Consider the following 27450-nt stretch of genomic DNA (forward strand, 5'->3'; position numbering starts at 1 on the left):
GAAAGCTGCCCATGAGGCAGCCTGGGAGAAGCCAGGGTGGTTGGGGGGCTCAGTGGCTGCTTGCTTTCTTATAATGTTTCTTTTAAAGTCAGAGAAGGGCACAAGTTAACCACACCCTCTAGCCCAAACCAGAAAAAGTTCTTTTTTCCCCCATGTAACAAGCATTTATTTTCTCTCCCTCTCACATGGGGGGAAAGGGAATGGGGGGAAGCGGGGGAGAAAAAGCTAAAAAAAAGAAAAAACAACCTCGTAACAAATATGCAAAATCAAGCAAAAGAAATTCCCACCTTGGCCATGTTCGAAATTACCTATCACATTTCTGCATCAAGTGCACTGGCTGGTGCTCCACCAGGAGGTGGGCAGCAGGACTGGTTCCTGGAAACATGGCTGACCCTTGGCCTGATGAGAGTTCCTAAAGCTCTCAGTTGTTTGTCTTTGCAATATTGTTGTTATCAAAGAAATCACTCACTTGGTTCTCCTCCCTTCACTTTGCATCGGCTCATACAAGTCTTCCCAGGATTCTCTCAACCACAAATATTTATTAAAAATTTACTATCCACTTAGCACCAGGAATACAAGTAGAAAAGATGCAGTTCCTGCCTCAAGGAACTTACATTCTGTGACAGGAAGACCACAGATAAAAGGGAACAGATGTAGGGAAGGAAAGGGTCTGGGGAGGGGCATGGTAAAGAAAAATATCCAGAGAATCCGAAGTGGTTCCTGGAGGGGAATGAAAATAAGACAAAGGTGTGCATCCTCCTTAAATGAGCATTCTAGGAGGAACCAACCAATCAGAGGAAAGGGCTTCAGGGACTGAGAAACTCAGAACTGTTTCATTTCCATATTGCCCGTTATCATTTATTTGGAGCATTTTTTTCATAAGGTTGTCTTCCTCTGAAAAGTGCCTGCCTATCTCTTTTGCCTATTGATCGATTGGGGGTAACAGTCCTCTCAACAAAGGGTGCCCCCTGTCCCGAACTCTGCAAACTGTCACAGCTTAGGAAAACCCACTACAACCACAGAATGCCAGCATCCCTCCAAGAAAGCTGCCAAGAGTAAAATGGGCAGCAGCAGCAAGCTGTAAGGAAGCAGCTCTCCTTGCCACTAGAGTCCAAGTGGCTGAGCAGGGTGTACCAAGCACCAGACTTGGGTTTGACATTGGGGTCTTAGTGCCCCGGCTACAGCAACAGTTCATTCCATGAGCCAACAAACATCCCTAGAAGCCTCATGATGTGCCAGACCCTGCACTCCTGACCAGGCTACAGAGATCTTGCAAAGTGCGTTTCCTCTTGGTTCCTTGTTTTCCCACAGCTCAAAGATATCGGTAAATATAAATGTGAGATACTCTCATCCAAAAAGCATCTAATAATTCAAAAATTTTTTAATTTTTCCTTTCTTAATATGATCAGACTTAAAATAGACAGCCGGCACTGAGCACTTGACAAAGATTCTCTCACAATAATCTCGGGAGGTAGGTGCTGTTATTACCCCCATTTTACAGACGAGGAAACTGAGTCACATGGCTAGTGTCTGAGTCCAGATGTGAAGTCAGGTCTTCCTGACTCCAGGCCCAACGCTCTGCTCCGTCACTGTTTAGGGAGGTTTAGAGAAGACAAGTGTTAGCAATTGCAAAATGCGGGCAAAACCACCTCTGAGTCAGCTTTTTCCAGACCTAGGATTTCCAAAGAACAAACTGTCCCTTAAGATTTTTAGTCTGGCACAACCACTGTATGTTCAAGCATCTTCTGGCACCTAAGGTACTGCCCTCTGAGAACGTGGAGGCCTGAAGTCCCAGATGCAACCGAAAGAGACCCTAGCAAGCAATTCCACCGACAGTTGTTTTGTTTGCTGAAGGAAGACGCTTCCCAGCTTGTGCTTGAGGGCCTGGGCTCCTGCACAGATTCCAGGCCTTCTCACATCTCTAGTGTTCTCTTACTCTTCCATTCCGGCACCAAGAATCTCAAATTTTAACTTTCCCTGGCCTCCAAATCTCTTTAACTGGGGGCATGGAAAATGGGCCTCCAGGGCCCACTGCCTGCACCCAGGTGGGTCCCGCCCACCCTTGCATCTCAAGGCATTCTTGCCCTCTCACTGCTATGGGTGGGAACTGGTTCCCTTGATTGGCTAGACTGATTTCCCCAGAACAGGCACCTCCAAGTACTTAGAACATAACCAAGAACCAAGAACACCTCACTTCTTTTTCAACAGCTGAGCCTCCAAGGGCTGCATGGTTGTTGACTTCTGTGGGAGAGGGCATGGGGCAGCCTGACAGAGCATTTCTTCCCCTGCAGATGGCGGGCTGGAGTGACCCGCGGAGCACTTTCTCCCTCCGCTTGCACACGCACAAATGATGATAACTGAAAGCTTTCCAAATGGGCTGTGGTTGTGCAATTAGAAAAGTGTGTCAGGAGGGTAAAGCAGCAGAACAAAAGTGTCTCTGAGCTCCCCAAACACAGCAGCAGCAGGCAGGCCTGCCGGGGCTCAGCCTCCGCCACAGGGGGCTGCTCAGGAGGGATGGAGCGAAGAAGGGATCCCAAGCAGCGGGAGGATAACCCTCGACTCTCCCGGGCACACGCAGCGAGCTCACCCCCGACCCTCCTCAGTGAGGGGAGCCCAAGAATCTTAGGAAAGACTCGGCCAAGGTCAGGCCCCCGCCCCGCCCGGGAACACAAGCTACCTTGTTTGTCCTCCCCCTCTCGTGCAGTCTCAGACACCCGGGACAACAGAAGAAAGAAAACTTTGTGCTATCTTTGGTTTAAGGATCCCATCTGTGGACCTAAGAAGGGCTGCCTAGGCGCACCACTTCCAAATACTCCAGAAGACCAGGGATAATGAGGAGCAGGGCAAAGCTTTCTGAGGTCATTCACAATCCCTTGGGAGGATGCCCCAGCTTTGTTCTGCCTCACCTTTCTGGTGGGAAGACATTTGGATAACAGTGAAAGGAAAGAATACAGAAATAACAAGAATTCCCAAGAACCCTCAGGATAAAGGGTAACAGTTATGCATTGGATGAGGGCTCCCTGGCTAAGCAAGGGGAGTAATACCTGGAAATGAAGGTGGCACAAAAATTAAAGATATCAAAACAAATTGTAAATTTTAAAATTCACTCAAAAATGACCTGAAAAAAATCCTAAGTCTCTACTCCGTCCATCAACATAAATACACTTAGCTCAGGGCTCTTCTGTCCATTAGATGCTCCTGTACCTCTGACCTTTCTCATTTTGTTCAACTAAACGTGGGTTCCCAAGAAATGATGGTGAAAAACAAGCCACATTCAATATTCATGTCCTGAGAGAGAAGGGGGCAAGTCCTTCCTCAATGGATCCCAGGGTTTCCCCCGTCATTCAAAATCCATGCTTCACTTAATTCAATCCTGAAGGGTCATAAGTCTCCTCCGGGTTGGTCTAAGTCATTAATTTAATGGAGTGGAAAAACATTTAGGCATCTACTTTGTGCCAAGCACTGGGAACACAGAGAGGAGAGCAAGATGGTCCCTGTTCTCAAGGGGCTCCCATTCTAATATGGGGAGACAACAGAGAGGACTGAGCTTTAGAGCACATAGAAGGCTGAGGTGCCACAGCTGGATGGGTACAGGGGCATGGCAAAGCACAAGGTGCCAAGGCAGGTCAGACAGCAACATTGAGAGGTAAGGGCGGGACACATGGTACAATTTGGTGACCTCTGAGGGATAACAGCAAAGCACATGGTCCCCAGGGCAGCGGGTCTCAGAGTTGGCCTCACACAGCAGGATATTCCATTACCAGTGGATGAATGAATGAATGAATGAATACATCTTTGGGAGGTGAGATACAAAGGCAGGGTTAAAGGAAATAAACTCCAAGGAAAAACTGCAGAACCATCAGATAGTACATGGGAGAAGACATGACTTAAATGGTTTGTGACTTTTGGCTGCAGCAATCCTCCAAATCTTTTAAAAACTGAATGTTGAAAACTATCTTTACATGTGATTGGGGAAAAAATAAAATACTATTAAGAAAAAAAAAAGAGGTGGGGGTTTGGGTGAGAAGATAATGAGTTCAGTTTGGGACATGCTGAGTTAAGATGTCTAAGAGAAATGTAGCTCACGATATCTAAAAGGCAGCTGGAGATGGTGGAGCTTGAGAGAGAGGTTAGGGCTAGATAGGAAGATGTGAGAATAATCAGCACAGAGATGAAAATGGAATCCATGAGCATTGATGAGGTCGGCAAGTGAAACAGTACAGAGAGAGATGAAAAGAGGCTCACCCAGAGGGACGCCACCCCCTAGGTATGACCTGTATGAAGATCCAGCAACGAAGACTGAGAAGCAGCCATATGAGGAGAAGAAAAACCAGCAAAGAGTAATGTCACAAAAAAACTTTTGTATGTGTCTACAGTCACACCAATACGTGTACGTCCACACATAACTGTCATGGGGGAAACTGGGGTACGGGGTTTAGGGTAGGGGCTTGGGGTCCTTAGGAATTCCTCTTTAAAGAATTACACCCTCTTGCACACAAAAGCAGTTAGAATAAGATGGTAGTTTATTTTTGGGGCTGAGGAAGGGAAGGGAAACCAAGAGAAATCCTTGGACTTCTCATAGGGAGAAGGCATGGCACAGCGCGTGGCTCTGAGATACCAATCTCCTCGAGCAGGAGACTGGCAGGTACTTTTATAGAGGACTGATGGGGGTGACCATCTGACTGTGGAAAGTTCCTTTAGTGAGGAAAGACCATCCCCCACTGGTGGTGGTTGGAGGGATTGGGTGAGGGGTGGCTGCAAATCTCCCAAGCCATCTCTTCAGGACACAAAGGCCACAGCCACACCCAAACTTATCTCCCCAGGGGTAAGGGAGACCAGGATGAAGGGTGGGGGTCTCAGAGCTAGCTCAGTCTGAACTGGTTCTGCTTATCTCTCTAGGCGTATCTGTCCTCTGGTTTAGTTTCTCAAGGAGAAGATTCTTTGATGTGCCCTAGAGAACTTCTGGGGTGCTGTGGGCCCCATGACATAACTAAGGGGGTATCTACACAGATGTGTATGTATGTATTATGGATACAGTTCTCTCCTCTGTGCTTCTCATGAAGTGAGAAATAAAGGAAATATCAAAATAACAGATTAACTTGAGGAAGTGAGAATAAGTCCTGCCCATTTGGGGAAAACCATGTTTATACCTTAAAAGGCTGACTGATAGACCACCTTTTTCATAGCACTTCCAGGACAAAGTTATACAAAATGCTACTTGTTTTTCGTTCTAACTGTCTTCTGGGTCTAATCTCCTCTTGGGAAGCAGCTGCAGCTCTGGCTCCATTTAAATGGATAATGTGAGCTTCTGACAGGCCAACACAAGTGGCAGTGGCTGCTCTTGCCGAAAATTCAGCTGCAGGCTCCTAAGCTTTCAGCAGCCTCTGGCGAACAATTCCAAATGCAGGAGGTCAGGTTTCTCGTCAGCCTCTTTGCTACAGACTATAATCTCTTACACCCATATGGAAGTTGTTTTTCTCCTGTATGTATATTTTACAGTGAATGAGGTGGAGCTGCAGCTTTGCAGAAGGCACTGGGGTGTGTGTGTGTGTGTGTGTGTGTGTGTGTGTGTGAGAGAGAGAGAGAGAGAGAGAGAGAGAGAGAGAGAGAGAGAGAGAGAGAGAGATCTGCCCCACAAGGCCAGGGGGTGTCCTCTCCCCTCTCCATAAACCCAGGCACGTGGGCAGACAGCATCCAAGGGTGAGGTGAAGAGCCAGAGCCCTCCCAAAGAGCCCAGAGTGGGCCCCTCGACCTGGGGCCTGGCTCTTGCTGGCCCTGAAGAGCCCCAGTTGGGAATTCCTAGGATTGTTGAGCTCACAGCAAGGACTTTCATCTTGTCCCCTACCAGATGTTTTCCTTACTGAACACAAAAACTCCATCAGGGTAACATGAAGAAGACTGAAATGTGGAAATGAAAAAAACAAATGATCAAAAAGGATGCGCAAAAGTCCCATCAGGAAGGCCCAAAGCAGGGGCCCTCGAGAGGTCCCACAGGGAAGGGGAAGGGCCCTCTGGGTTGTGGCCTCAGACTCTTCTCGGTAGGAGAAAGCCTTGGCAGGTAAATGCAAGAATGAGCTTTGGAGTATTTTGTTTTCAAGTAGAACTACTTGTAACCTATGCCTGCACATAAGAAAATAATGTTTCCTTCTCAGGGTAGAGGAGAGGGGAGGATCACACAGAAAAGACTAGAAGGTGATTCTATAACCATTAAGGCCCAGAAGTCAGAGGAAGCTGTAATCTGCTGGGAACACTATGTTTACTTTTGTTTTTATTTCTCTTAAAAATGCACCTCTGGGCCGAGCATTTTGTTGCGCTGACCATGACACGGTGTAGAACCTGAATCTCTTCCTCTCTTTCAGATTTCGGATCCAATTCCTCTGTGATGTCAGAAAAAAGAAGCTGCCATAGGAATCGCTCCCTGAGGGGCGGCTGCCTCTGGAAGCCCATGTATAGGGTCACCTAATCCAGACATGTTCATTTAGCCAGGCTCTCAGTTTCCATAATGTGATCTTTGCTCAATGTGCTTTAAAGGGCCAGCACCTTTTCTGGAGAAGTGGAAGAATCCCAGCATTGGAAGGAACTGAAGAGGCCGGCGGGGACACTGAGCAAGACAGAGAGAAGACAACGACGTCTGGAGTCAGAAGAACTGAGTCTAAACCTAGTGTCTGACACGGGAACGAGGCTGATCACATGGGTCCTCCCGACCAAGGGTCTTCTAGGCCTGAATCACCCCCATCTGAAGCTCCCTGCCTGCCTCCAGGCCCATAGAGAGTGCAGGAGGAAGAGGCACTGGACCTTGGTCTCTTTCCTCCTGTGGCCCTCCGGCTGATAGACTCCGTCTGTCCATTGCTCTTCATCTCTTTTTTAAGTACAGACTCACAGGATTTCCTCCTGGACTTCACATGCCACAGACTGAGAGAGGAACTCATTTCAGCAAGGACAACCCCTTCAGGAAGCCTAGACCCACAGAAAGATGTGACAAGGACCTGACACGTTCTCTAGGTCATCTGCCTCATTCTCCAAATGGAAAAACTAAGCAGTCGGTACTACCGAAACACAGGTCTACCCAATGCCCTTTCTACCTGGGAGTTCTTTTTATTTATAATTCCCAATCTTTGACAAAAATGACCAGAAGAGTGGATCTAAATGGCAGTTTCCCCAGACTTATTTTTCACTGTCTCTCTCCCCACCTTTAAATTGATTTCCATGGTGGTCTGAGAAATGACTCACATAATCAAGTTTATACCTGCAACAAAACAGTCTGGGTAAGGACGGCTTTCCAGGGCTCACTGGAAGGCCCCTTCTAATTGCCCCCCCCCCGATTATTCCTACAAAGACTCAGACACTGACATCACCAGGTGCCCCGGGTACAGGTTCAGGCCCCACAGAGAAGAAAAGGGCTGCCTGCTCGCTGGTTGCTCACTTGCGCTTGTCCTCTGCTGTTTAAAAAGCTTTGCCAAACCCTTTTACTATCACCGGCCAAAGGAGCCTGTTAACCAATCCAACCCCACCCTATGTGTAAGGAGATCTTTCACCAGATTCCTCCCAAGAAGTGCAATAGTGTAGGACTCATCAGCTCTCCATTTAAAGTTACAGGAAGAAGAAATGAAAGCTGATCCTTTCACCAAAGCTGTGTAATGATAGGAAAGAGACAAACCGATCACCAAAGTAAGCAACATTTAGATGATGAATTAGCAAAGTACAGAAGCCTCATAAGATATGCCCATACACCGTTTTGTCTTGGTAGCAAAATGAAAATTGCTTGTAAGGACAAAAACATGTCAACAAGAAAAGTCCAAGAACCAGAAGGGACCATCTAGGCCTCAGACTTGCACCTAAATTGGGCAAAAGAAATCCCCATCTGGCAACGTGTTTGCTTTGCACCAAAACCACTCTGCTGGAGACACAGCACACCAAATTCCAGCCACTGAGGCATTCAGATCTGATTTAAATTTGATCGTGTTTTTAGATCTCATATTGTAACTGAATTGGAGAAAAGGGGCCCCCTGTTGAAGTGGTTACCATGTAAGCTGGCTCTGGAGGAAGATTAACCCTGAGGTCTTGGAAGCAACACCTTCAGACCGAACTGCTAAAGGGGGGACAGAAGCAGGGGAAGTGAGCCTCTATTAGAAAACATTTAATCTCCATTTTCAATCACACAATTGTTATATCTGGCTTGAGAAAACACCAGCCTGAGCCAAGACAAGTAAGAAGGCAACTTTAAAAATATATCTATAACACAAGAACGCCAGCCCATTCAGGCTTGTAATGGGAGCTCACTACCTATTAAACATAAGCTTTGACAGTTCATCCCACTGATGCTATGAAAAATATACTTGCTTCCATCTGTCTAGTTGAAAGGCAGGCAGAGAACTGTGGCTGTCCAGATCCAAACTTTATCCGATAATGACTTTGGGATTGCTTGTTCTTGGCCCCCTGTGTAGAAATGTTAACAGTGCTTAAAGTGTATACTTAACACACCACACCATTGCGATTGGCCTTTTTCATATGTCTTACATATTTCAGATGTTAAACTATATAATGAAAACACATACCGGATATCATCAAGTGTTAATAAGATTAATTCATTCCTAACAACTCCCCAACTGAGATCTGAATGAAAGGGCACAGGGTCAAAGTCAAAAGCAAGCTCAGTGTATGAAAAGGCTTTCATGTTGCTATTGGAAGGCAGTGCTATTGCCAGCAGTATTGGGAGACAGCCGGGGAATCCCAGGAGGGCTGGAGTGGCACGAGGCTCCGCCATCTTTGCACACTACCCAAGACAAACTTGATGGTGCAGATTGCCTTCTTGTTTTCAATTTAAATGAAAGTTAAGTTTCTCAGTGAAATGACAGTGAGGTCTCCTGTTCTCTCCTGCTGATAGCCACAGCCCAGGCAGCTGCAGAACGGCTGGCCCATCAGCGCGGTTCTCTGTCCCATCCACCCCCAGCCATTGTTTCCTGTCCAACAGAGGGAGCCAAAGGATGTCCCGCCTCCCCTGAACCTGGGCCAAGCCCCAACCATGCACTCAAGGCAAGGGAGACAGATCATTCTGATTATCACAAAATCAAATTTTCAACTCTGTCATCATCAACCTGACAAAAAACAGCATTTGCTTTGTTTGCCATCATGTCAAACCATGTCTGTTTCCCTGCTTGAGAGGCAAACAGCTGAAGAGCATTTGCACAAGACTAATTTAAACCGAACCCTCCAAGCAGACCCCAGCCCAGCAGATGCTGCCCGGGCAGACGCCTGCTCCTCCACCCAGCCAGACCTTCATGCAAGGCCAGCCCCTGCGGAGGTGCCAGGGTCCTCCGTACTAGGAGCCCCGCCTTTCAAGGAAGAGGCGCTTCATTAGCATCTGCCCAGAACATCAAGTTTAAAAGGTTTTCCTGCTCTTTGAATCAAGCCTAGGGACTGGATGACTTTATGACCCATCAAACTGTTGCAGCCTCGGTACTACAATGTGGGGATCTGATTTCTCTGGGTAAACACAAGGGTCAGAGGAGAACCCTGTTCTCTAACAAAGAGATGGATGAATCCCGGAAGGCTGCCTTTGCCTGGTCCGTCCAATATTCTTCCTGCACCTAATTTCAACAGGATTGACCCCGTGTTCAAATAAACGAAGGCAACTCAAGGCTGAAAATGGCCCCTGGAAGTAAGATGCTCAAGGTGCGTTTTCTGTGACCACTGTCAGCTTCTAGGGTTACCTGCTGGAGTCGGTTTATTTCCATTCAACAAGAGTGTTCTATTACAGGGTCCCATAAGGGAGGCACACTGGGCACCGGGTACTGGGAGGACTGAGGCAGAGTCACTGCCCTCAAGCGGCTGCCATTCCAACGTGTAGAGACAGGAGTAAATACCAGCTAAGCTCCTCCTGGTCCACACAGGAGACTTGCCAACACATGACGGCACAAGCCTGGAAGGGTCTCAGAGAGATAAACCCCAATCCCTCCCTGTCACTGCTGATCTCCCTTTGGAAATTCCATCTCCTAGAGGAAGTCTGCTCATCAATGCTCAGAGCAGCTGGGGATGGAGAGGCAGAGCTGGAAGAGACCTCAGAGGCCAGTGAGCCCACACCTCTCACCTTACAGGTGAGGAACCTGAAGCCCAGAGAGGTCAAAGGATTTGCTCAAAGTCACATGGGCAGTTAACCTCCAATCAGAGGTAGGATTTGAACCCAGATTCTTGTACTCCAGAGCCAATGCTCTCCCTCTCCACCACGCTGCCTAGCATATATAAGTACAGCTAGGTGGCACCAAAGTGCACAGTGCACCAGGCCTAGAGTTCTAAAGACCTGAGTTCAAATCTGGCCTCATATACTTCTTAGCTGTATGACCCCAGGCAAGTCACTTAACTCTGTCTGCCTCAGTTTCCTCATCTGTCAAATGAGCTGGAGAAAGAAATGGCAAAACACGCCAGTATCTTTGCCAAGAAAATCCCCATGGGGTCGTGAAGCGTTGAGCACAACTAAACTGACTGAAGCGACGGGACACAAGTAAATTATGATGAGGGGATGGCTAAACAAATTGTGGCACGTGAATGTAAAGGCCTGCTACTACACTGTCAGGAGTGATGTGTGAGATGAGCCCTAAGAAGCATGAAAAGATCAACACGAACAGATGCAGAATGAGGTCAGCAGGCCCAAGATCCACCCAAAAGGGGCTGCTGCAAAACTGCAAAGAACAAGCTCAGCTCAGGAGAAGTAGCATCCCCAACCCGCCTCATTCCTGTGCATGGGTGGGAGTGCAGTGCATGAACATACTTGCAGATTTTGTCCGTTACACCAATTCTTCTTCCTCTTCTTTTCCTTTTTTTTTTGTCTTTACAAAATATTGTTGTACGGGATCACTCTCCAAGAGGGAACCAAAGAAGTCCTTCCTCTAATGAAGATTACCAAGTCATTTATAATGTATAGTCTTAGAGAGCTACCTGGGGTAATGCTAAGATATTAAGTAAGTGGATCATGGTCACACATAGTGTGGGGACAGGACATGAACCCAGGTTTTTCTATCTCCAAGGCTATCCACTCCCCCTGTGGCCATATAGCATTTCAAACACTGACTAAGTAACCAGTGTGTACAATAAATCGGGCTGTCAGGTGGCCCTATTTGGGTAGCTAGGTGGTGCAGTGGATAGAGCACTGGGCCTTGTGTCAGAAGGGCTTATCGACCTGAGTTCGAAGCCGGTCTCAGACACTACCTAGCAATGTGACCCTGGGCATGTCACTTCACCCTGTCTGCCTCAGTTTCCTCATCTGTAAAACAAGTTGAAGAAAACGGCAAACCATTCCAGTATCTTTTTCAAGAAAAACCCAAAGAGGGGTCACAAAGAGACAGATGTGACTGAAAAAGACTGACCAATAACAACAAAATTATGTATAAAACACCATTAGGGACGGGAAGCATGCTTGGGAGGAAAGTCCTGCAAAGAATAAGGCACGGTTAGTCACTACAAGCCAAAAAAAGGAAACCACAACAAAACCTGGCAGATGAGACACAAAGAAAAAACCAAGAGCTAGAGTGTCCATGGAAGTGTGTTCAACGAGGACCATGAAAGAGGCGCCCGGCAAGCGGCAGAGGAGACAGAATGACTTGTACCTGAACTGAAAAAAGCAAGTTCAGGAAAGGAGCCATCGCCATTATCTTTGCTAAACAACACGTGTACTGAATAACGTCTCCTCCGGAGAGATTTACTTTCGCTTTTTCCCTGGAGAGATTCCCTATCTTTTATCAAAAGAAAAGAACAAGTCAGAGTCACTTCTGTGAGAATTTCCCAGAAGAGACCACAGGAGCAAGAACATCTCCCTCACACCAGGGCTGCCCCCAGATTCCAGCCAGGCCCTGCTCTCAAGGGGCTGCCATTCCGATGGGGGGAGACAGCCCACATGGGACCATTCAGCAGCAGGACAGCAGAACCACTCACTGTGTAATGACAAGGAAGAAGGATTACCCTGAGGACGATTTTCTGGTAAAAAGGAACACAAGTACTTCTCTGCTAACAACAAGAACAACAAAAACCCAACTTATTTAACTCCAAAGTTTATATTGCAGCCAGAAATAGAGTGGTCATAGAATTCTGAAAGAAAAGCTTTCCTTTACTCCATTTTAAACTCTGAATACCATGACAAAATGTTAGGAGAAAAAACCCCAGCAAACCCAGGCATCTGCACCCTCTTAGAAAAGTATGATGGGTAAATAACCTCTGCCGGATCAGAAAAGCACTGGAATGAAGCTTTCCAGGGTCGGTTGGGGCCCAGGAGACAAATGAAAATGACTCCCTCTTTCCATGTACGCAGTGATAAGAACTCAAAACGACTTCCTCAAGAACTGGCTTTTGGAGCCAAAACACAAACACTTTCCATAAACAACGGGATCTTCTGTTTACTCTTCAGATGGGGCATCATCAGGTAAACTGGGGAAATTTAATAAAATCAATATGACCTGGACTGAAAAAAGCAGATAGTCCTGTAAGTCATTACTGCTTTTTATATTCAGAAACACAAAAGGAGTCCGGACATTTCCGGAGGCTTTGGAGACAAAGACTGAGAGGAGTAAAAACTTAAGGCAAGAACCCTAAGCAATGCAGCCCACTTAGAGTGAATTCTGCAGACACACCCACATCCAGTGCACCATCTCGGGGGAAGGACAGGAAGGAAAAAGAGGCCACCAAGAGTCCTCTCTCGCATGGACGCCTAATCGAGACCTTACCTGGAAGGGAATTTAGGCCTCCCGGCTTCCAAGGACTCAAAAGAAACAGGATTTTAACAACAAGACAGAGAAAATGTACACAAGTCATGACTTACAGAGCACTCCGAGAGTTATGGAGCAATGGTCAATATCAATAGTCTATTCATCCATTAAGAACCAAAAATTTCACTTCACAAGCTGGGTGTAACCCTACTGAGGGTTCACAGGGTTGTTGAAGGATACAATCAAATAATATCTAGCACCATACCTGGCACATAGTAGGCTTTGATTCAGAAAGACAAAGGCAGCGTATGATAACGTCTCCCGTTCTCTCCATGCCCCAGTCATTGGGCAGAGAGAACTCTTCATTTCGTTAAACAGTCAGACCCTCATTGTGCACCAAATCTCAAATCTAAAACCTACCTGCTTCATGGCAGTCTCCCCAATTTTGTCTGAATGTTTCCGGATACTTTCCAAGAAGTCTTTGAGATCAGACATGGAAACGTCCTTAATTTCTTCCCGAAGCTTGGGGATGTTGTCCACCATGACCTTGCAGAAGCGATAGTGGCTCACTTGGGGCAGGTAGGTGTGTTCCAGGTGCTCCAGGGTTTTCAGGGCAGGGTAATGTCTGTAAAAGGAATCCCAGAGGTTGAGTTCTGCCCAGGATTTCTCAGATTCACAAACTCCTTTCAGCTCCTAAAAGACCACAGTACAATGTCTTCCTAAGGCAAGCTTCCCAATCTCAATTCATTTCTTCATGCATGAAGGTAACAGTTTTACTATCACATTTAGGCATAACAGTGAATGTAAGGGGAACCTCAAGCCATTTAACTTTTTCATAGGCTGCCTAGATGAAGAGATACCTCATCATGGAGCCATGGGAAATGAGGAGAGTCACATTAGCAGATATATTTATGCAGGATACCAGGGAAAAAATGGGGGGGGGGAAGGAAAAGGACTTCCAATGACACACAGAAAACAGAAAAAATAATCCTCTAATCAAAGGGTCGCAGAACTGTGATGAGTTTCAGCAGATGGCATAATCAGTCCTTTCTCTATGCTATTGCCAAAGACTGAACTTCACACTGAAGACTGATTACCAAGATGCCCTGACCCCTCTCCCTGGAGAAGCTGAGCCCCAGCAAAGCAGAAAACAAACTGGAAGTAAGCCAGAAGGATCAGTCCTGTGAAAGGGTTAAGAAGGTTCCAAGCAGCGACAGACACAGCCAGTACATGAAACAGAAATATGTCCTGGCATGGGAAGTGGTGAGATGCCCTGGAAAGGACACTGGCCCACATGAAAAGAGACCTGGCTTCACATTCTACCTCTAAGGTTTGTTATTTTGGGCACCCATTACTTTCTGAGTGAGCAAATGCCCCTGAACTTTCCTGGGCCTCAGTTTCCCCATCCGTAAAATGAAGTGGTAGGACTAGACCGCCTTTAAGGTCTCTTTTAGCTCTAGAACTCTGATCCACTGACCCCTGGAGGGCTTGGTCCAGCTCCAAGCAGGTCCACTTATTCTGTGTGTCCGGCAATACCACGACAAGGAACTTACATGAAAAAGGTTGAATGGCGATCTATGACCTAAGCATATTGGAGAGCACTGAACATACGCAACGAGATGGATCTGTTGTTGTTCAGTTGTTTCAGTCGTGTCCGACTCTTGGTGACCCATTTGGGGTTTTCTTGGCAGAGGTGCTGGAGGGGTTTACCATTTCTTTCTCCTGCTCATTTTACAGATGAGGAAAGGGAGGCAAAGAGGGTGAAGTGACTTGCCCCGGGTCACACAGTGAGGAAGTGTCTGAGGCCAGATTTGAACTCAGAAAGATGAGCCCAGTGCTCTATCCACTGCGCCACCTGGGTGCCCTGAGATTGGATCTAAAAATCTGATTATTCTGTTTTTAATGAAAACCTTCAGCTACATAACCCTGTTCCTGTATCCAATTATGATTGGCACTGTGGTCTCCAAGGTGTTTCCTCATGCCCTGCTCATCAAAGAGATACATGTTCACATAAAGATTCCAAAACTCGAACCCCGTCAGAGGAGGAAGGAATCTACAGAAGTTCTCAGTTTCAGCTTTAAGACTCATCAATCAATCAACAAGCATTTATTAAGTACCTACTATATGCCAAGCTCTGTCTGAGGTGCTGATGTCCCAGAAATGAAACCATTCCTACTCAAAGGGAGCTCCCATTCCAGGGGGGAAATCAGTACAAATAAGAATACACAGAGCACAAATATCAAGTAAAGAAAAGAGACGGACAAAGGAGGTCAATACAGGGCAATCTGGGAGGGAGGGCGCTAGCAGTTGAAAAAATCAAGAAAGGCTTCCAGCCCAAAATGGTGCTTGACACAGAGGTAAGAAGGAAGAACCTTCCTGACAGAGGGAAGAGCCAAGGCGAATGCTTGGAGAAGCGTGGGATCTTCAACCTGTTCATGTCCGCTAACAGTAAGCGTCCCTCAAGACTCAGCCCTGAGCTCTCTTCTCCCTGTATCCTACTTTACTTGGTGACCTCCTCAGCTCCCATGGATTCAATTCTCATCTCTATGCTGATGATTCTCAGATCTACCTTTCTTGCCCCAACTTCTCTGCTGACCTCCCATCTTGTATTTCCAAACGCCTTTCAGACATCTTGAACGGGAGGTCCAGTCGACATCTTAAACAAAAAATATCCAAAGCAGAACCCATCTCTCCTCCTAAATCTTTCCCCTTCTCCTGCCTTCTCTATTGCTAGAGCAGACACCACCATCCTCCCAGTCCCTCAGGCTCACAACCTGGGAGTCTCCTGGATTCTCCTCTCACCCCCCATATCCAAACTCTTATCAGGGCCTGTCAATGTCACACCTCCAGCATCTCTCCAATGAGCCCCCTCCTCTTCTGACACCGCCCCCAGCCTGGTACAGCCTCTCATCCCCTCAAACCTGGACTACAGTAAGAGCTGCTAAGGGATCTGCCTGCCTCTAGTCTCTTCTTACTTCAGTCCATCTTCCAGTCAACCACCAAAGCGCTTTTCCTAACACGCAGGTCTGACCACGTCACTGCCCTACTCAGTAAACTCCAGCGGTTCCCTATCGCCTACAGGATCCAATACCAAATTCTCCCTCACAACCTGCCACTCCCACCTTTCACGTATCTTTTGATCCAGGGACAACAGCTTCTATGCTGTTCCCCAAACAAAACCTTCCATGACTCAGCTCCGGGCATTTTCTCAGGCTATTCCCCCCTCAGCTCCATGTCCTGGTTTTCTTGACTTCTTTCAGGTCTCGGCTAAAATCTCACTTTCCATAGGGAGTCTTTCACAACCTCTCTCAACTCTAGTGCCTTCTCTCATGATTTTTTTCCCCTTGTCTGTCCTGCAGTTGTCTTGTTTGGACATTACTGCTTGTGTGTTGTCTCCCTCATTAACTTAGAAATTCTTTAAGGTCAGAAACTCTCTTCTGCCTTTCTTCATGCCCCTGGTGCCCCAAGTGCACTTAGCAGGCACTTGATGTTTAGAGACTGACTAAGATAGAATGTTCTTTATGAGGAACAGAGAGAAGTCAGTTTGGCTAAACTGCAGAGTGTAGTGGGGGAACAATGTCCAATGAATCTGGAAAGGGGGGCTGGGGTTCAGGTTGAACAGGGCTTTAAAAGATAAACAGAGGGGACAGCTGGGTGGCACAGTGAATAGAGCACCGGCCCTGGAGTCAGGAGGACCTGAGTTCAAATCCGGCCTCAGCCACTTGACACTTATTATCTGTGTGACCCTGGGCAAGTCACTTAACCCCAATTGCCTCACCAAAAAATGAAAGATAAATAAAAGACAAACAGAGGAGTTCATATTTGATCTGACAGGTTTCCTGCACTGACAGGAAACCACTGGAGTTGGTAGAGGAATTCACACAGCCAGATCTGTGCTTAAGGAAATTTACAGCTAAAGTAGAATGGACTTGAGGCGAGGAGGCCTATTAGAAGGCCAATCCAGAGGAGAGATGAGGAAGATCTGAATAGAGAAGTGGGTGGGTACAAAAGATGTTCTAAATCACCCGGCAAGTGATTAACCAAATGACATGAGGAAGAAATTCAGATTTAGCAAAGTTATAAAGCTGTGAAGAGGGCAGAACAGAAAGAAGCCAGTCTGGAACTGGATAGGGTTTCAGAGAAAAAGGTGGTGAGTTCTGGTTTTGCTCTACTGAGCTGCAGATGTTTCCATGTTATCCAACCTGAAATGTTCAAAAGAAAGAGAACCAGGCCCAGTGGAAAGCTCCGGGCATCCGCTGCACGGATACAGGAGTTACGGAAAGCAGCCAAGGGCCTGGGGCAGAACACCCCCGGGGGAATACCCCAAGCTTGTGGACATGCTATGGGCGGTGAGGCTGAGAAGCAGCAGTGTGGCAGGCAGGGTGGACCCAGGAGACAGCAGCGTCGTGAAAACCCAAAAAGGAGAGAATCTGCAGGAGAAGCAGGTAGACAACCCTCACAAACAGCTGGGTCAAAGAGAATTCAATCTGAGAAAAGGTCGCCCGACCTGGCCATTAGCAAGCAGACTGTCACTAACAGAGGGAGGTGTTCTGGCTGGGCGTGACAGTCAAAGCCACATGCAGGCATTTTCACTGGCTACTCACCATTCGTCTCCATGGCCTAGCTTCCCTGACTCCTATCTCAGCTCGTGTCCCATCTTCTGCAAGCTGACTTCCCTCTGAGACTGACCCCAACGTATCCCATAAATACACTGTTTGTACATACTTGTTTGCAACTTGTCTCTACCACTAGATTGTAAGTTCCTTGAAACAGAGATTAGGTGGGAAGTGGGGACGGCTACCTTTGTATCCATGGGGATAAGCACAGTCCTGGTGCTTGAGAAATGCTCTATGACTTGATCTGAGCCACAAGCACATCACTAAAGCTTTAGGGAATTCAGTTTCTTCACATAAAAGCATGTGAAACCCATGAACTACTATTAATTTCCTCCCATAAGGGCCATGTTCAATTCAAGGAACAAAGGCTTTGGGTAATAACTTCACTCACATACAACCTAGACCCCACCATATAAAATACAATTCTCAGCTGCCCAGAGGGAATGGCTAATTGAAACCTACCAGTTTAATTTTATCTTTTTTTGGGGGGGGGGGGGGGGCTTTAAATTTCAACGTTAGTCCCTCCAACCAAACTCTCTGGCCCTGAAACTATGAAAACAGCCCAATAACAAAGAACAAGGAAGATGAGGAAAGAGACCGGAATGAGTCAACCAGTCGGATAGCCAGTGCCTGGGAAATGAAGATGGATGTCATGTTAACATAAACAAGCTCCCTCCGGTTGCTGCTTTTAGGAGTAATTCTTCTTCCTGACCTCTTGGAAAGCCTGGTGACAGGAAAGATGGCGGCGTTTTATCCACCTGCTACTTGGAGACTAGACTCCTCTCATTGCCCTTGAAGCCCTTCTGCTCTTTTAAAAAATTATGCTTGAGGGGCAGCTAGGTGGCGCAGTGGATAGAGCACCGGCCCTGGAGTCAGGAGTACCTGAGTTCAAATCCGGACTCAGACACTTAACACTTACTAGCTGTGTGACCCTGGGCAAGTCACTTAACCCCAATTGCCCCGCAAAAACAAAACAAAACAAACAAACAAAAAAATTACGCTTGTCCAAGGGCTCTGGTCTATTCAGAAGCTCATTTTGACAACAGGGAAATATTCCTCTAACACAAGTCACATAAAGAGAAAAGCCTCACAAATCTCTTTATGGGCAGTGAACTCACAAACACAATAGACTTGCATTTCTACAACTAGTTACAGTCATTTAATGTTTTTCATCCATCCAACTCTAATGTAAACTTTTCCAACTAAAGGCAGAAAAGGTTTTCTTTTTTTCTTAACTAGCTGTTTTTCCTTTCCTCTCCAGCCTTAAAAAAAAAAAGAGTTGTTTTTAGTTTTTCAGATACGTTTCAATCAATGAACAAAGAAGTGTAAGGAGATCTCCCATATTGGGTCAAACTGAGTGGTTCCTAATGCACTCACTGCCTTTTTTATTTGTGTTCATATTTGTCCCAATCCCTTCCAAAAATAAAAATAAATGGTGGAGACTGAGGTCTTTTTCCCCATTTCAAAAAGTTTTTCAGTATAAGCTACAGTTAAGTCTTGGGGAAGTTGTTTTTACTCAGATTTTATAGACTCAAAGAACAGTACAATTCACATGGCTTAGTGTAAACAGGACACTGTTTATACTACAATTAGGTACGAAAAGCTATTTGCAATAAAATGTGATTCCTCTGGAGAGAAACTTAAGAATGGATAGAAAGCCAGAAATTAAGCCAAAGAGATAAACACACTTTGGGGTTTAGTTATATTTTGGAACATTGTTTATAGAATGAGAAGAATCTACCCATGTGGCCTGTGGACACGTTAGGCATTGGCTGATGAGCTCCTGGCCGCATGCTGCCAACATCTGGCCTGTGGAATGGTTCCACATTTTTCATGTCTCACGGTGCAAAGGCCAATGGCTCCTGGTAACAAAGAATGTCGCCTCATTCCTTCCCTGTCCTTTGGTTGGCATACTTTGCGTCTGTCTTTTATTCTCCTCTTCAACTACAGCAAGAAATTCGTAACTACATTCTTCAATAGAAATAACTGGCAGTACCTCTGGCTGCCGGTGGTCACTAGGGTCCAAGAAAGCAAGGACAGGTTGGAGTGGAGCCAAGATGGCAGAGGAAAGACAAGAAAGTGAGGACCGGGCCTTCAGAGGGCACCAGGGCTCTTTGAGAATCTTCTTTTAGTGAGCCGTACCTCCCTCTGACCAAGCACAACTTCCACTGGAGGCGTGAGGGGAGAAAAAAGCCATGGGGCAGGGACTGGGAAGGGAAAAGAAGAAAACCGGACAATTGATGCTGGCATAGCTGAGGGCAAGGCCCCATGGAAGGCATCCCAAAGACCAAGCAAGCTCACGTAACCAAAGCAGAAAGCACCCAGCCCCACCTCGAGCCTAACCCCAAGGCCATCTTTCAGGGGAGTAAAACCTATGGAGAAGGGGGCAGGAAAGTCAGCTGAGCTGAGGCAGAAATCACCAAGCAGGCCAAATCATCACCACACCCTGGCCAAGTCACCTCCGGCCCTGATGGAGACAGCACAGTCAGACCTGGAGCTCAAGAGCCCTGGGAAGAGCATCCCTCGGGACTTCCTCCATTTCCCAGCCACTGATCCTGCTTCCAACCCAGCCCCAAAGCTATCGCCCAGTAACCAACCTTGGACAGGTACCACTTGGCTACAAGCAGCGCTGCAGCCCCAGCCCCCTCAGCAGCCATGGCGACTGAAGACCCAGAAACCAAAGTTCTCAGCACCAAAGGCCGTGGCCTGTCAAACCATTCACCAGCAGAAATGGATATGGATTTATCCACAGAAATAACATTACCATCTGCTTTGCCTTAGGACCCTGGGGACCATGGGGCCTATCCAGCTGGCTTGCAGCTGGAACCTCCTCTATCTGGTGTCTCCCCGCACTCAAATGGGGTTTCTTGAGTACAAGGACTGCCTTGCTTTTCTCTCTGTGTCCCCAATGCTGTAAACATAGGCAGTGCTTTCTCATCCACTCACCCACCTCAGGAAGAGGTGTGTAGTAGACCAAAATCAAGAACAATTTTTACTCAACATTATGCTATGTACCCTGGTAATTTGCTGCTACCTCTACATGTCAATCCAGCACAACACCTGTTTTGTAAAAACCATTCTGAGCTCATGGGCCATACAAAAACAGGCCACAGTTTGCCAGACTGTCCACCATCTATTTCTCCATTGCCCTTTGGATGAGTCTCTCTTCCCCTGGCCCTAGGAAAAATTACAAGACCAAACCACCAAGAGAAGAATATGTGTCACCTAAGCCATACTGAGAAAATAACAGATCCAATGTAGAAGTAAGTTGCTGACCCCTTTTAAAATCCATCTAAGCAAGTCTGTAAAGTCAAACCCAACCAAACCCAGAGAGTCATTGCATCCAGGGCATGATGATGAACAAGGAATGCAAATCTCCTCCCTATTTCTGTCCTTGCTGTTCTAAGATAACACTAGAGGCAATGATCCTTAATGGCACACAAATGTGTGGGGAGGGGTGTGTGCGTGTGTGTGCATGTGTGTGCATGCACACACGCACGCATGTGTGTAACAGAAGTAACCAGCAGGCCCTTGGCACAATGAAAATGCATCATCTTAGTAAAAGTAAGCCAAGATCAGCAGAAGCAGAAAAATCAAGACCCACTTGCAACATGCTCTTCAAGTGGCTACAGCAAAACAAGGGCATCCATCAGCTTGTGATACTAAAGGTCAAACCAAAGATGAACAGACTCTTGAGAGAGTCCAGGGGCCAAATGGTGAAAAGGCCCAGACTCGACAGCTGATGTCTGAATCTGTAAAAGTAGACAGGATTTCCAGTTTCCATAAGCCCCTAGAAGTGTGGCCAAATATCTCTTCAAAAGTCTCCAAGATCGGGTAAGACTCTAGGCTTAATTGTTTTCTATAAGGAAAACATTGCCAGTGCCCAGCCCAGAGATGAAGGGAGAAAACCATCTGAGAGAGAATTCTTCTGGGCAGAGCCCAAGGCAATCAAATTGAGTGCACAAAGAAACGTTCTCTCTGCCTGTGCCTTTACACGGTCTCGTACCAGTGACCATCTGTCCGTAAACTTCTATGGGCATCCTCCTCTGTGAGAGTGAAGAAGACATTTCTAGATAAGGGAAGCCTAATGCTGTCACACTTAGGGATTCTTATTACCGCCATCTGTGTCTCAGAGGAGACAAGGAGCTCCCTGAGGGCAGGGCCCTAAGCCACTTCAATCTTACGCCTCCCTCAGCCCCCAGGAAGCCTGGTGCTTTGAGGACAGCCAGCAGATCCAGCCAGAGAGCAAGCTCCCAGGAGGAGCAGGCCCCACGGTTTCTGGACCAGAGAAAGGGGGGAAGGCCTAATGGAAAGCGCCCTGGGCGATGGAATCTTGCCCCTAACTGATCTAAGCAGAGTCAGGGAGAATTTCAGGTAAAGACTCCAACAACAGGGGAGACGTTCCAGGAGTCCCTTACCTTTTCGTTTTCATCTGTTCCTTCAGTTTGCTGTACATTTCCAGGACTGGAAAGAGGGAAAACACCACATGAGCATTATTTAGAGAAAGGCAAAGATGAGTGAAAGCTGAAGGAGCTGCCCCCAGACCCCTGCTCCATTTCCAACTCCTCACCTGGCAGACACAGCATTAATTTATCAACCGTAGCAGAAATATTTCTCTGCTGCAGCCGACACTGCTTCAGCTCTTCCATCGCTATGACCAGCTTGGTGGGAAGAAAAAAAAAACGAAATCAGGCAAACGGTTGTAAATAAAAAGCTTCTCCCTACATTTTTCTACCTTGTGTTCAATTCATCAGGAAACCCCGGCCAGTTTCATAGAAAGCGCTGCCAAATGGACAAAGAAGCTGCCTTCGTCCCCCTGTGCTTCTCCACTGTCCTTCCCCATGCACCTCCCCACCCCTCGTCCCCTATCCCTGTGCCCCTCCCCTCTGCCTCCCCTTCCAGGTGCCCCTCCCCACTCTTCCTCATACAGGAACTTATCAGATCTCACAAAGGACCCTTCTATCTTCTGAAGTGTGAGGCTAGAAGAACATTAGGCCACATATAACCTCAGGTGGCCTCGAAAGGTATGGTGTTTGTATCTCTGCTTTTACAAATGAGCCACAAACTGAAAGGGGGGGGGGGCGGTGCACAGCTAGGTGGCACAATGGATAAAGCACCAGCCCTGGATTCAGGAGGACCTGAGTTCAAATCTTACCTCAGACATTTGACACTTCCTATCTGTGTGACCCTGAGCAAGTCACTTAACCCTCTCGGCCCCGGAAAAAAGAAAAAAAGAAGTGAAAGCAAGGGACTGTTCTTGCTGTACCTCTACCTACATCCAGTGTTTGAGAGGTTGTTATCTCTCTGTAGCTTCCATCTCTTTAAAAGAAGGTTCTAAAACCCAGCATGACCATTTACAAGGCTCCTCCCTACAGAAAGCATGCAAAGCCTCAGAACAGACATGCTCAGAGAACTCCGGAACAGGTTTAAAAGTAGGGTATTTGTTAAAGGGGTAGAAAACGGCTGTGTTAGACAGAAAGAAAGGGGCTGGGGGGGTCAAATCTAAATGAGCATTAGCCAGTGTTCCTAGCCTCTGGCATGTACTACAATGGGTCCAGAAGGGGAGAAGAATGATTTTCTTTGTAACCTTTGGTTCTGCCTAAGGCCCAAAAGGGAAAATAGTTTCAATTTAAGAGAAGGGAAAGGGTCAGAGGTGAGATTTTCTTTGGTGTGGGGAACTCTAAGGTGAGCACACTCTCCCTAGAGCAACACATCAGTCCATTCTCTCCCAGGTCCCATCTCAGGGAGCTGCTTAGAACACTGGAGGGAGCGACAAGGCCCCCAGCCAGTTGGCAGAGGTAGCACTTGAACCCAGCACTCTATCTGCTCCGCCAAATTGCTTCCAGAGATTCCATTTAACAAGTTTTCTTAGGCACTGGGCTCTCCACCAGGCCTCCCTCCAGGCTCAGGTCAAGTGTCCCTCCTGAGTCCCTCTGCTGACTATCTCCAGTGTCTCCTGGATGCATCCTGCTTGGGCACCATGATTGCATGGTGACTCCCTGTTAGGTTGTGGGCTCCTGGGGGCAGGGGCTGGACTGGCCTTTCTTCATATTCCCAGGGCACAGGGTATGCAGATGGCAGGCATCTACTAGGGACAAGTTACTGCAACATGGCTCCAAAAGAAAAAAAAAATCCCTCTCTAAGTTAGCATTTCTACAGACATTGGGGTCTGCAGAGCGCTCCCCATGTGTGAGCTGCAGGTGCTATTATGATCTCAATTGCTAGAAGAAGCTGGAGCTGAAAAGGGCCTTGCCAAGGTCTGAGGCAGGACCTGAAATCGGGTCTTCCTGACTAAGCACGCCACCCTCCCCTCTGTACCATCAGGCTCTCTTAAGGCCCATTGATAAATAAGCATGTTCTATTCTCAATAGGCCAGTATCGATTAAGTGATTGCGCCAAGTTTCTGCAATCAATAGTTTTGACTGGCTGCTGCTCTAGTTCTGAGCAGTTGCTGAGTAAAGTCATTCAAGGATGGAGCTTCTCCTGTTTCGGCCGTCCGGGCTCTTCACTTACTTAATTTGGGTTCGATCCCAGAACCAAAGAATGTGCAGGCTGGACAGGTCCTTCAAAATCATTTGCACACACACAATGCCAACCACAACGTGGCTGTGATCCACCCTCTAATTGGCAGTTTTACAATCACAAACTCTCACCAACCATAAACAGAAAGAACCCCCACAAGAACATCAGAAGGGAACCAGAGGAGGCAGGAGAGGTGTTTCAAAAGGTAAATTGGCCTTACTTCCTTCCCCTCGTGCTGTAGTTTTCTATTAGTATCAGTCACTTGATTCTGTGGAGAGAAGACAATGAGAGTCAGATGAAACAAATATTTAGACGGATTGCACATTGTTAGGGTAACAGAAGGCAAATATAATCAAGAATAAGGCCTGGCTAAGCCCAAGGTATGTGTTAGATTTTTTTCTATACTGAAAGACCACCTCAGATTAAATTACACAGCTCTACGGACTCATAACTTACATCCTTTTGCTCAAAGAGAAAATAAACTTCAATGAAAGGTAGGTTTTGGTTCATTCCAACCCACAACACTCAAAAGAAATGGACCCTAAGGTTTCATTCAGATGTGGGCTTTTGAAGGCCAACTGGAGAAGGGACGTGGGTAACATGGCAGCAGATACAAATCCTCCTAAGATATGACAATGTGGGAATGTCAACGTTCATTTCTATCAAATGAAGAAAAAGAGGAATTATTCATCTCAGGTGTGATGCAATGGCCTTCCCCTTAGGATGGGGAGAAACTGTCTGTGCTATATAAAGACTGAAATAGATTGGGAAGGGTCCACTTTCCTGTTGGGGAAGGGTGTGGGCCAGTGTGGAAATGACTCGGCCCCCCAATGAGAGCGAAGCAGACGGAGCCTGCAGTTGGGCCCAGACTAGTGTGAAATATTAATGGGACGTGTCCATCTGACCTGTGCTTCATACAGCTGTGGCCAAAGGTCAAGGATGGGCCAATCTAGTGTTGAGAACAGAAGAGAAAGGCAGTCCGCCAAGAGTTCTAAGGGAATAACCACACGAATGGCAGTAATCCTGAGCCCCAGGGATAGAGCCTGAGTGAGCCAGGCTTTCCCAAAAGAGACACACAGGAAGCACTTCATAAATGGCTTTTCCTTTACTTATGCCTTCAAATACTGGCTTGGACACTGAGAGAGATGGAGGAGAGGCCTCTGAAGATTCAGTTGGGCAGGGCTAAATGAAACCTGTCTGCCCATGTGACTGTAACCAGCTCAAACTCATGTTCACTCAGCATTTATCTGCTTCTTTAATAAACTTGTTAACCTATGTCCCAGTTGAATTAGGGGAGGAGGATCTGCAAATGCCCCTCCCCAGCTTTAGGTAACTGGTCTGGGCTCCTAACGTAGCACCAAGAGAAAAGGAAGGAAGAAATCTCACTAGGACTGAGGCTTCAGATTCAGGGATAGGCTCCCTAGAGGGAGAGACGCGTCATATATGACCAGGAAAGTGAAATTTAGGAAATCAAATTACATTTCACTACTGACTTTTTTTTTAAGTGAGGTAACTGGGGTTAAGTGACTTGCCCAGGGTCACACAGCTGGTACGTGTTAAGTGTCTGAGGGCAGATTTGAACTCAGGTCCTCCTGACTCCAGGACAGGTGCTCTATCCACTGCACCACCTAGCTGCCCCCACTACCGACTTTTAATTGGACCTGGTGAATCTTATCTGCTGTTGGACCTTTAGCTGAGAGTTGCCCTCGTTCATAAGGGTTTAGAGGTTTTCTGTCCTCCCCTTTCCATTCCTGTGCTTGTTTAGCAAAAAGCTGAGAGTCTGTGAGTAAATAGAGATTAAACATATTAGGGAAATTCACCATTTGAAAAAGCCTTGCTAGATACTGTTTTGTCAGAATCCTTATACATCATCTTTGTTAAAGCAGGGACATGCTTATAAATCTATAAGATCAGGTGGGGGGCAGCTAGATGGCGCAGTGGTTAAAGCGCTGGCCCTGGATTCAGGAGGACCTGAGTTCAAATCCAGCCTCAGACACTTGACACTTACTAGCTGTGTGACCCTGGGCAAGTCACTTAACCCCCATTGCCCCGCAAAAAAACAAAAACAAAAACAAAACCAAAAAATAAATCTATAAGATCAGGTACATTAAATGTAGATACTCTACATTTGAGGCATCTCTAAAATGACTGGTATCCTATTGGTGAAGTTGTGAATGGATCCAACCATTCTGGAGAGCAATTTGGAACTATGCTCAAAGGGCTATCAAACTGTGCATACTCTTTGATCCAGCGATACCACTGCTAGGTTTATAAATCTAGACAAAACCAATGTAACCAAAATTATAAGGAAAGCAGAAAACTGGGAAAGAATCTGTGAAACAAGTATCACTGATAAAGCCCTCGTTTCTCAAATATAGAGGGAACTGAGTCAAATTTATAAAAAAAATATAAGTAATTCCCCAATTGACAAATGGTCAAAGAATATGAAAAGGCAGTTTTCAGACAAAGAAATCAAAGTTATATAGTGTCACATGAAAAAATGCTCTAAATCACTACTGATCAGAGAAATGCAACTTAAAGAACTCTGAGGTATCACTCACCTAACACCTATAAGAATGGCAAATATGACAAAAAAGGAAAATGTTGGAAGTTGAAAAATTGGGACACTGATCCACTGTTGGTGAAGTTGTGAACTGATCCAACCATTCTGGAGAGCAAATTGGAACTATGCCCAAAGGGCTATAAAACTGCATACCCTTTGATGCAACAATATCACTACCAGGTTTATATCCCAAAGACATCCCCAAAAATAGAAAAAGACATATTTGTACAAAAATATTTATAGCAGCTCTTCTTGTGGTGGCTAAGAATTGGAAATCAAAGGAATGCCCATCAATTGGGGAATGGCTAAACAAACTGTGGTGTATGATGGTGATGGAACAAGAAGGACAATTTTCAAAAAGACCTAGAAAGACTTGTATGAACTGATATATAGTGAAGTGAGCAGAACCAGGAGAACATGCACAGCAACAACAATATTATTTGATGAAGGACTGTGGATAACTTAACTATTCCCAACAATACAATGATCCAAGACAATCCCAAAGGACTAATGATGAAGCATACTATCCATCTCCAAAGAAAGAACTGATATTGACTGAACACAGACTGAAGCATGCTATTTTTTACTTTGTTTCTTTCATTTTTTTTTCCTTTCATTCAAGTTTTCTTATACAAAATGACTAATGTGGGAATGTTTTACATAATTGCACATGTATAACCCATATCTGATTGCTTACCACCTCAGGGAGGAGAGAGGGGAAGAAAAGAAGGAAGGATAGAATTTGGAAATCAAAACTTTAAATAAAAATATTATTTTAAAAATCTTTTAAATAAAAATAAAAAATAAAAAAGGTTGGTATTTACTAACTCTTGAAACTATTCTCTGAAGCCACACATTGCCCTCATCACCAGACAAGATGAAGGTTGCAACTCACGTTCTTGCTCTACACTTCAGCCCTCCCACTCTGGTCTGTCACTGCCTATGGGTGTTGATCCTACTTCTATCTCCAACACAGTTAAAATAGGCTAGAAAGAATGGAAGAACGTTCCTAATCCCCACCATGTTCTCTTCGCTCTGACTTCCTGCTGGCCCACAA

At 46.3% G+C, this 27450-nt stretch overlaps 1 protein-coding gene across 7 annotated transcripts in view; it reads right to left on the bottom strand.

Moving 5' to 3' along the window:
* The window catches only part of EXOC6B (exocyst complex component 6B), a 606916-nt gene that overhangs the window by 489169 nt on the left and 90297 nt on the right, over positions 1-27450 (bottom strand). For all 7 annotated transcript variants that reach the window (XR_006354775.1, XM_043983601.1, XM_043983599.1 and 4 more), the window contains exons 3-6: positions 24051-24098; positions 21879-21969; positions 21727-21772; positions 13113-13317 (exon numbers count right to left, since the gene is read on the bottom strand). Coding sequence is in view for 6 of the 7 variants with exons in the window: in XM_043983601.1 (XP_043839536.1) it covers positions 13113-13317; positions 21727-21772; positions 21879-21969; positions 24051-24098 (390 nt within the window). In the remaining variant the exon portion in view is untranslated. The remainder of the gene's footprint in view (positions 1-13112; positions 13318-21726; positions 21773-21878; positions 21970-24050; positions 24099-27450) is intronic.

The sequence above is a fragment of the Dromiciops gliroides genome, chromosome 2 (assembly GCF_019393635.1).
Source record: "Dromiciops gliroides isolate mDroGli1 chromosome 2, mDroGli1.pri, whole genome shotgun sequence".
Taxonomy (NCBI): domain Eukaryota; kingdom Metazoa; phylum Chordata; class Mammalia; order Microbiotheria; family Microbiotheriidae; genus Dromiciops; species Dromiciops gliroides.